Raw genomic sequence first — 11288 nt, 5'->3', positions numbered from 1 at the left:
TGGTACCACCGCCGTTGGGGGAGTAACGCCACTAAGTGTACCTTTCCCTGTTCATACGACGCGGGAAACGAAGCGGGCAGTGCTTGAGGGCGGCAGGTTACTGCTTTGACCTACCCAACCGTCTTTTTGCCGTTGACGCCGCGTCCGGCGTCAAATTCCTTGTAGATACTGGTGCCGATATCTGTCTCTACCCAGTCACGCGGCTCCATGAGCGTCGAGGGAAGTCGGATCTTCAGCTTTTCTCTGCCAACGACACTCCCATCGCCACATACGGATCTGTCGCTCTCTCCCTTTCCCTTGGCCTCCGGCGAGAATTTTTGTGGAAGTTTGTCGCCGCCGATGTGCCGCAGCCAATAATAGGGGCAGATTTTCTCCGCCATTTCGGTCTACTTGTGGATATTGCTCGTAAACGTTTGGTGGACAATGTGACGACGCTATCGGTTAAGGGCACCTCCGCCTCTCTCAGGAAAGGTCAAGTGAAGGTTATAAGTGGTGCTTCCCCTTATTCCCACCTTATTGCCGAATTCCCGGAGATAACAATTCCATCGGGAGCTCCCCAGCGAGTCAAGCACTCCACGGTTCATTTTCTAGAGACCTCCCCTGGCCCTCCGGTTTCATCTAGGCCCCGCCGTCTCGCACCAGAGAAGCTTACGATTGCCAAGAAGGAATTTGAGCTGATATTTCAGACAGGTACTGTGCAGAGGTCATCTAGCTCTTGGTCGTCTGCCTACACCTGGTGCCGAAGGAGGGCGCCGAGTGGCGCCCGTGTGGCGACTACCGCTCGCTGAATTCCAGAACCGTGCCTGATCGTTACCCGATACCGCATATCGAGGATTTTGCACAGGGGTTATGTGGCTGTACCATATTTTCGAAAATTGATTTAGTTCGGGCGTTCCACCAAATACCTGTCAACCCTGCAGATATTCCCAAAACAGCAATAATATCGCCTTTCGGCCCTTTTGAGTTTCCATTTATGACATTTGGCCTTCGAAACGCTGCGCAGACCTTTCAGAGGTTTATAGAGGAGATGTTAAAGGGATTGCCTTACGCGTATGCATATGTAGATGATATCCTTGTTGCATCACGTAATCCTATGGAGCATGAGCAGCATCTGCGAACAATATTTGGCCGCTTGAGGGATCACGGCGTGGTTATTAATCCCTCAAAGTGTGTTTTCGGTGTGAATGAGGTACAGTTTCTAGGATGCACGGTGTCGGAGGAGGGAACTAAACCACTCACCGAGAAGGTTAACGCCGTGCGTGATTTTCCCCTACCAGCTACCGTATGCCAGCTGTGGCAATTCTTAGTGATGGTAACTTATTACCGCCGTTTTGTTCCTAATGCCGCAAATAGCCAGGCTCCCCTTAGCGACCTTCTGGCGGGCAAGGTAAACGGCAAGGACTCAATCAGCTGGACACCAGTATTAGAGACTTCGGTCCTAGCCTGCAAAGAGGCTTTATGCAATAGTGCCGTTTTAGCACATCCGAACGTGTCTTTACCCCTGGCCCTTTTCACAGATGCTTCGGAGTTTTCGGTTGGCGCCGTCCTTCAACAACTCATTTCCAAAGGATATCAGCCTCTCGGTTTCTGGACCAAAAAACTGAGTGATGATGAAAGGCGTTATAGTATTTATGACGGATATCGTTCGCGGACAGACAGACGTGTCTCTGAGTGCTCTGTTGTCCACCGTATCGCTGCTTTTGCCCGGCGTCTACCGGCGTCCTGGCCGGCGGCTCTCGTGCTGAATCACCGGTGAACGGGGAGTGGCGTGTTTTTGTGAAATTAGCAAACTGTGATTTTGGCGAAGTGGTTTGAGGAACAATTCCCAAAAAAAAGTGGATGTGCTAGTGTACCCCTGGAGCCCATCCCACCCAAGTTTGAACCCCCTGTGTGACAAAATGGCGGAGAAAAAAATCCCCCTAAAACCGTTTTTCCGTTGATAACTCCGAGAGTTTTTGTGTTAGCGCTCCAGGATTGAAAATGCAACATGTTGTTGCGAATACAGTTATTTTGTAAAAATTTGAAGAGTATCGAAGAAAGTCGACCGAGTTTCGACACGTGGTTGAAACCGGAAGTGCCGGAATCTCGGCCGCGGCCGTCCCCGCTCGCTGGGGCTAGTGTCCTCCGTGCGTGGACTATACCGTAAGGATATTCGGAACGTTATCCAGGTAAACATTGGCCTTCTGCCCGGCGTCCCAGGCCTTCTGGCCGCTGCGTGTTGTCCTTATTTTACATCGTCCCCATGTCACTGACTTAGATAGCAATGGCAAAGGAAGGGGGAAAAACGGAATACAGTGACGCGTTCGACGCGACATTTATGAGCATAATAAAAAACCTCAACTCGGAAAAACTTAACTCGAAAAAAGCGAAAAAGATACTAGATGAACTAAAAGATCTAAAAAATATCTTTTCACGTGTAGAGCGTGCGTACACGGAATTACGCATCCGGGATGAAGTTATCAATGAAATTAAAGGGGAATTATCGGCAACAGTAAAGGAAAGCTTAAGGTCCGCCTTCCCCGAAGCAGCACCCACACAGAGGTCCTACGCCAAAGTGGTTCAATCGGAATCTTGTGCTCCGGCCCCGCTTCATCCCGCTAAAACTTTCTCTGTACTCATCTATCCCGGAGAGGACTCCACAGAGGAAACCAGTGACGATACCAAGAACACACTGACCAAATTCGTGCATCCCAGAAAGCTGGGAATAAAGGTTGACAGACTTGTGCGAATTGCAAACAAAGGCGTGTGTATTGAGTCTAATTCGCCCGACCTGGCCAAGAAAATAGAGCAATCGGAGGACTTTAAGAAAACCAAACTGGTTCTCAAAGTACCGGAAAAACGGAAGCCAAAATGTGCATATCTGGTGTGCGTAGTTCGGTTCGCGATGCGGAGTTAATTGACGCAATAAAATCGCAGAATGGGCTTCCAGAGGGATGCGAGGTCAGGGCAGTTTTCCCATTTGGTAAGAAAGACTCCCCAAGGCGGAACTGGGTTGTGGAGGTGGACGCAGACGCTAGAAGGGTACTCTATAACAGCGGCAGGGTATACGTCGACTTCGAAAGTTACCGGGTTAGCGATTATGTACGTATCACTCGGTGTTTCAAGTGCCAGGGCCATGGACATCTGTCCAAGGATTGCAGAAAAGAAGAAACTTGTAGCATCTGCGCAGGCGAACATAGCCATCGGAATTGTAAGCATGAGGGGGAACCGAAATGCGTGAATTGCGTGCAGAGCAAAGAAGAAAACTGCAACCACCAGGCTGATGACCCGAACTGCCCAACCTACAAACGGAAACTATCAACCTACGAAAGACGAATTGATTATGGATAAAGAATCAAGGAAGGAAATCAAAACGGGACAAATCAATTTACAGTATGCCAAGATTGCTACGGACGAGGTTCGAGTCATTTCCGAGGAAAAAGGCCTAGATCTAGTACTGGTTCAAGAACCATACTGTTTCCGTCCAGGCAGAAACGATCTATGGAAAATTCCAGGCCAAGGACTGCAGACTAGAATTTTACCAGCTCCAAAACGGAATAGACCATATGCGGCCATAATTGTATATAACCAAGATCTAGACATTATCGAAATATCGTCACTGACTACAGAACATGTAGTAGTAGCCGAAATATGTACTGGGGGAAAATCCCTGATCGTAATTAGTGCGTACTTTCCCCCCAACGAAGAAATCTCGGAGTATATCGATCAGATCTCAGCCATAGTGGATACGTTTAAGAATAGGAAAATAGTAATAGGAGTTGACGCAAATGCTAAAAATTACCTATGGTTTAGTAAATCTACAGACGACCGTGGGAAAGAAATAGAAAACTTAGTCCTAAATCAAGATCTCTACATTCTAAATGAACCGGGACAGCCATCGACCTTCATGGGACCCAGGGGGAGTTCTAACATCGACTTGTCCATTGTCAGCAACTGCGCCCTCCGAGATGCAAGAAACTGGCGGGTTCACGAGGGGTTAATTAACAGTGACCACCAGCTTATAACGTTTGACATATTCGCACCAATTAAAACAAAAGAATTAGCCCCGAGGTTTGCTCTTAAACGAGCAAACTGGGAGAAATGCTGCTCCGAGTATGCCAAAAACAAAACAGAAGCTGAGAACGGATCGCCCTGGATCCCCGGGGAGGAGACTCTGGAAGAACGAGTAAATGAACTTACCAAGTGTATGAGGAAGGCAATCGAGAGCAGCATTCCAGTCATGAATAGGAACGTACGCAAGAATCCGTGGTGGAATGAGACCCTAAATAAAATGAAAAAGGAACTAAGGGTCCTTAAAAAGCGGGTGGACCGCAGTAGACAGGACGAGAGGGAGATTCACCGAAGGAGATTTAGGGCAAAACTAAACACATATAAATACGAGATAATTGCAGCTAAACGGGCCAGCTGGGACAGATTTTCCCAAGAAAACCTTGGGGGAAATTGCTGGGGCTTTGTTTACCGCTTATTTTCAGAAAAACTTAAAACACCCGTGATCCTTGGAACAAACATCACCGATTGTGGAACCACAACAGTCCTTCGAACGCATATGCAAAATATGCTAAACACACTTCTATCGGATGACGACGAGGAGGACAATGAAGCACAACACGTAGTAAGGAGGCGGTCGGAGGAAGAATGTGCTGCTGAGGACATCGAACCATTCTCCCTAAGCGAAGTGGATGTAGCAATCGACCAAATCGGTAGGAACAAAGCGCCGGGTGATGATGGTATTCCGGGAATTGTGATTGACCTTTTAAGCATCTGTAACGACTGTCTCTTCTTTGGATACTTTCCTAAGCTATGGAAAATCGGCTTACTTAAGGCCATACTTAAAAGTAAGGACAGAGATATATCTGACCATAGGTCTTTTCGCCCCATAACCTTATTACCTGAGTTTGGCAAGGTCCTGGAGCGCATGCTCAAAAATAGACTAGAAAGTGCAGTAGATAACCTCTACCATGATCGACAGTTTGGGTTTAGGAGAGGGAGAGGGGCAGAGGATGCGATCCTGGAAGCTAAAAATTTTATAGTAAACAATGATTCAAAATATGTGGTGGGTATCTTCATTGATATAAAAGGTGCCTTTGATTCAGTTTGGTGGCCGGCAGCAATAGAAGAACTGAAACACTTACAGGTACCGAAATATTTAATTCGTGTAATAAAAAGCTATTTTAAAGACAGAACGGTGCATTACCAGACGAACACCACGGCTGTTCGAAAAGTGTCAACCAAAGGATGTCCCCAGGGCTCAGTCCTGGGCCCACTGGTCTCGAACCTAATTATAAACTCTCTGTTGAGAAAGACATTTCCAGACGGATGCGACATTGTGGCATACGCTGATGATGCGGCAGTACTTGTGGGTGGGCACACCAGGAGGGAGTTAGAATGCAAGGCTTTGGCCTCGATGACACTCGTGGAAGAGTGGGCGAGAGCCAACAAATTGACTCTTTCCAAGGAGAAAACAGAATACGTGGTCTTCCGGAGTGCCCTGGCCAGGAATCCAACGATCAGGATGGACGGTAAACAAATTAAAAGAAGTCCTTACTTTAAATACTTAGGAGTATACTTGGACGAGAAGTTAACATTCACGGCTCACACCCACCACACGGCAATAAAGGTAAAAAAGATCTTCCATGCGATACGGCGACATGTCAGGACTATGTTTGGTAGCCAGTCTCTCCATCGTGTGTATAATGGTGTGGTTAAACCAGTAATCACGTATGGTAGCAGGGTGTGGGGCCACAGGGCCGAAAACAGTAGAGTTCAAAGAAAACTGCAGGAGGCGCAGAGGGCGTGCTTGCTAGCCCTCACAAACTGCTACTCCACCGTTAGCACTGAAGCCCTGTCGGTTATTGCAGGGGAACCGCCCCTGAAGTACATTGTTGGGGAAAACGGGCAAGGGACGACTATAAAACAACCGGTGAGACTGTGTATTATGGACAAAGAATTACCTCAGAAGATTGCACCTCGCTTGCGAAACTAAAGAAACTTCTCAGAAACATTTCTGAAGAGAGATGGAATGAGGAATGGGTGAGCTCGGATAAAGGCCGCCACACCTACGAACTCTTTCCAAATCTAAATGCGAGGAAAGCAGTTAAACTGCAGTATACGAAAAATACCGGACAAATCCTAAGTGGTCACGGGGAGTGTGAGGGTTATAAAAGTAAAATAGGGATCGCTGAATCAGGCTTGTGTGCTGAGTGCCTAAAAGAGGACACAATTAGACACCGAGTGAGCGAGTGTGTAATATACGAAGCATGCAGGGTAAGGTTACAGCTGGAGATGACAGAGGCAAGCGACTTGTGGAACGAACTCATTTTGTTTTGTCTGAGACACTGCAAGCACAAGGAGCTAGCCGAGATCGTCAGGCCAGCCAATAAACCTGGCGGGCGTCGGCGGAGGGTGGAGACCGGAGGGAGACAGCGGATGGCAGTGAATGGAGGGAGGCAGCGGAGGGCGGCGACAGGCAGGCGGCAGCAGTGGGAGACGGCGGAGGGCGGAGACCGGAGGGAGACAGCGGAGGGCCGTGATTTGAGGGAGTGCGGTGTTTGGAGATAGGCAGCGGATGGCGGTGACTGGAGGGAGTTCAAGGAGGGAGATGACAACAGGAAAACTTAAGCACAAAGAGACATTTGAAAAAAAAACTCTGTCATGAAAAAAGGGGAAAAACCACAGGGTGTCCCCTATGTACGAGTATTAAATTAATTAATTAATTAAAATTAGTACTTATGACGGGGATCTTTCAGCAGTATATAAGGCAGTGCTCCAGTTCCGGCATATGGTGGAAGGACAAACCTTCACCATCTATACGGACCATAAACCCCTTTCTTTTGCATTTTCCCAGAAGCATGAGAAGTGTTCCCCCCGGCAGTTTAGGCATTTGGACTTAATAAGCCAATTTACCACAGACATCAGGTATGTAGCAGGTAAAGATAATATCGTAGCGGACACCATGTCCCGCATTCAAAGCATTTCTGCCTCTATTGATTACTCTGCACTGGCTGCCTCTCAGGAGTCTGATCATGACCTTGTCAATTCTCTTCAGAATTCCTCATTAATTTTGAAGAAACTTGCTTTTCCTGGTTCATCACATCCTCTTTTATGTGATATGTCCACTTCCTTAGCCAGGCAAGTAGTCACCGAGCCTTTCCGAAAACAGCTATTCCTCAGCATGCATGGATTATCCCACCCTGGCATTCGACAGACAACCCGCCTAGTAGCTGAGCCCTTTGTTTGGCATTCCATGAGGAGAGACTGCCGTGCGTGGGCACGCTCATGTTTACAATGCCAGAGGAATAAAATCACGAGACATGTTTCGTCTCCCATTGGTGCTTTTCCCATTGCCAGTGCCAAATTTATGCATATTCACATAGATTTTGTTGGGCCTCTTCCATGCAGCCATGGTTTTCGCCAAATAATGACATGTATTGATCGCTTCAGCCGGTGGCCTGAAGCTTTCCCAATTCAAGACATCACTGCAGAAACTGCCGCCAGGATCCTTTTCCGGGAGTAGATTTCACGTTTTGGAACTCCCGTTCGGATCACCACAGACCAGGGGCGGCAATTTCAAAGTAACTTGTTCCGGCAGCTGATGCAGTTGACGGGGGCAAAGCACCGGCAGACATCAGCCTATCACCCTGCAGCCAATGGGATGGTGGAACGCCTTCACCGCCAGTTGAAGGCAGCTATCCGTTGCCATGGTGGTAACCAATGGACCGATGTCCTGCCCGTGGTTCTCATGGGTCTGAGGTCCACATTTAGAGAAGATATTCAGGAAACGCCTGCAGAGGTCATTTATGGCCAAACACTTCGGCTTCCTGGAGAATTCTTTTCCCCTTCCACTAGTGCCATTGCTGCTACTGCAGATTATGTCACCACCCTGCGGCAGGGCCTTCGCCGACTCCAGCCACAGCCAGTCTCTCGACACGGAGCACGCAACATTTTCATGTTTAAAGATCTGGAAACTGTTTCCCATGTATTTTTGAGAAATGATAGGCTCCATCCGTCGTTGGATCCTCCTTACGATGGGCCATTTCCAGTGATCCAGCGTGGTCCCGAGACATTCAAGCTGAAAATCCAGGGTAGAGAGGTATCTGTGGCAATTGACCGCGTCAATCCAGCGTATGTTGTTAATGATGACGTGTCTTGTGCCCAGTTTGATGAAACTCCATGGTTAGTGCCACATTGCCCTGCTGCTATCATACCTAGGGCGACCAATCCTACCGTTCCTCAGCAGCCTCCCATATTACCGCAGCCTAGACGGTCACAGAGAAGAGTGCATTTTCCCAAGCATTTAGCTGACTTTGTGACTTAGGGGCGTTTCATTTTTTTTCCATCTCCTGTATGTTATCTGATTTTATCTGGTGTTACGCCGAAACTAAGGCTCTATCATCTTATCTGACGCTTCTTTGATAAATGCTCGACTTGTCAGTGGTATTTTATTATTACGCCTATTATTGTAGATAAGGATGACTAAAGAATTGAATATGGACATATTTAATATACCGTATCGTTGGGTTTTTCTGTTGCACGACATATTATGGCACATTTGATCAAGTGTGTCAACGGCGCCTTTGGTCGAGTTAAAAACTCTGTAATATCCGGCTTACCAGATGGCGACAAAGTGCCAATTTCATGAGCCGTGGATAGAAGCAAAACATTTTTTTTGCCTGAAAGATACAAATGTAGAGTTTCCAACATGACAAAACATGGAAGATCTTATTCGTCTTGGCTGCACAAGTTGCGACGGCATCTCGCGCTTGCTAGATCTAATTGTACCGACAATTGTTAATTTATATGGATCCTGCAATAGTTCTTTTGCCAATGGTACTGACATGAACCAATTGTCCTTAGTCATATTACAATTTCTGCCTCGAATAGTTTCCGTAAGTTGCTTCACAAAGAAAGATGCCAGAGGTTCTCCATTTGCATTTGTACCTTTTTCCATATATGGTATTGCATCTATCACGTCTTAGAATCACAGAGAACTACAGTTTTTATACCATAATTGTCAGGTTTTGATGGTATACACTCGTTAAGTTAACAAAAAAAGTTATGTTATTCATAAACAATATTATCTCGGACACCTCGGGCTCAGTATATCCCAAACTATACGTGTACGCGCCAAAGTGAGCTTTCGTCGTTCTGGGAAGGCACTGAGACGTATGTATTTGCATCTCTTTCGCGCCATGCGCTGTAAGAATTATTTTAGTTGAGGGTGTATGAGAGACGTGTGTTTATGAATCTAGGGTTAAGGGGGATGTTTAACAAGCATTACATGTTCTTGATCATACTCATTTAAGCACTCAGCTGATCCATCAGCATCAATTTTGTGTGAATAAACATTTTGTTTTATAGGAGCTTATTTTCTTAGTTGTTTACCAAAAGGGTATATCATATTTAACAGAAAAAAGTAATATACATAGCCTTAACCCATACCAAATTTTTAAATTTCTCTAATAGCACACTTTATGTAACGTGCGACAAAGCTTATCAAAACAATGCTATATATATACATATATATATATATATATATATATATATATATATATATATATATATATTCATGAATAAATAAATAATTTTTGAAAAAACACAAAAGTCGAGATACTTTTTGAAAGGACCTCGTACCTGGGCAGCAGCATGGGATGGGAGAAGTTCAACCGACATCAAGGGGAAAATAGCCCAAGCTAAGAACGCATTCATGAAGAAGAGGCAATTAATATGTTCCAAGAATCTAAGACTGGAAACAAGGAAGCAATTCGCCAAGACTTTCGTGCGGAGCATTGTGCATTATAATATGGTTCCGAGACTTGCATGAGACATGCTCGGAACATTGGAAAAGTTGACCAGCAAAGAATAGAAGCCTTTGAAACATGGTGCTACAGGAGAATGCTTAAGATTAAATGTACAGACAAAGTAATGAACGAGGAAGTATAAAGAAGAGAATAGGAGCATATGAAGAACTCTACGACAGCGAAGAAATAGATGGATTGGACACACATTGAGGCACAATGGATTGGTTAGGAAGATAATAGAAGGGAAGATTCCACGGGTAAGACCAAGAGACATGCACATAAAACAAATTAAGAAGGACGTAAAACAGAGAGGGTATCAAGGATTGAAGGAAGGGACATTAAATGGAGTGGAATGGGGGGCTGCAGTAAACCAATCCTAGGATTGACATACTGACACACACGACAAGTCTATATACACACACTGATATATATATACACACAAGAGGGCGGTTCAATAAGTACCCGTGTAAGAAATGAAGAATCCATTTTATCAAAAATATTTTTTTAAATTTCAACATTCCCCTTTTAGCATCCATTCTCCCAACGTTCCGGCCATTTTTTTAACCCCTCTAAAAATAGAATTAGTCGAACTCTACTAAATACGCCGATGTCTCGGCGATTACTTTCTCGTTTGAGCTAAATTTTTTACCCGCGAGCCATTTCTTCATGTTAGGGAATAAGAAAAAGTCGCTGGGGCCATATCGGGTGAATACGAATCGGATGCTGCGGTAGCAATTTGTAACGTAGTTCATACAGTTTGGCGGCGACAACTCTGGATGAATGTGCTGGTGCGTTATCGTGGTGAAACAGCACCTTCTTTTTCGCCAAATGCGGCCGTGTCTCCTTCCAATTTTTGGTCAAAGCGGTACAATAACTCACTGTAGTATTTCCCAGTGATCTTTCCTCCTTTTTCTAAAAAAAAATCCATGAGGATGACGCCATTTGCATCCCAAAAAACCGTCGCCATGACCTTTCCGGCCGATCGGACCATCTTCGCCTTCTTTGGAGCAGATTAACCGGGAGAAATCCATTGTTTTGATTGTTGCTTAATTTCTGGTGTGTAATGATGAATCCAGGTTTCATTAACTGTAATAACTCGACGCAAAAACACCTTCGGATCTCGATTAAATTGCTTCGATGTTGACAGCCGGATCAGCTTGTTGTCCACCGTGAGCAATCGCGGCACACATCGGGCCGACAATTTTTCATCGCCAACTTATCATGTAAAATATTAATTGCCGTTCCGGTCGACACACCCACGGCCTCTGCTACTTCGCGCACTTTCGTTCGTCAATCAGCGAGAATCATGGCGTGGACTTTTTGAATGATTTCCTCGGTAACTGCCGGGCGTCCTGGTCACTCCTCATCAAAAACAGATATTCGCCCACGTTTAAATTCGTTGAACCAATATCTAACTGTGGTCATAGATGGCAAAGTGTCCCCATAAACAGCATCCAACTTTGCTTTTATCTCCTCGCATTTCTTCCCATC

The 11288-nt window shown here is 45.8% G+C and overlaps 1 protein-coding gene across 1 annotated transcript; it reads left to right on the top strand.

Annotated features, from left to right (window-relative positions):
• Nucleotides 1-7591: 7591 nt before the first annotated feature.
• On the top strand, nt 7592-8476 carry LOC139689330 (uncharacterized). Its single transcript, XM_071586414.1, has 2 exons — nt 7592-8081; nt 8463-8476. The coding sequence occupies exons 1-2, from the start codon at nt 7592-7594 to the stop codon at nt 8474-8476; spliced, it is 504 nt and encodes a 167-aa protein (XP_071442515.1).
• The last annotated feature ends 2812 nt before the right edge of the window (nt 8477-11288 follow it).

Source organism: Hetaerina americana, unplaced genomic scaffold (assembly GCF_022747635.1).
Source record: "Hetaerina americana unplaced genomic scaffold, ioHetAmer1.1.p SCAF_22, whole genome shotgun sequence".
In the NCBI taxonomy this organism is placed as follows: domain Eukaryota; kingdom Metazoa; phylum Arthropoda; class Insecta; order Odonata; family Calopterygidae; genus Hetaerina; species Hetaerina americana.
Note: the sequence above shows the minus strand (reverse complement) of the source record. Positions and strands in the feature narration are given on the sequence as shown.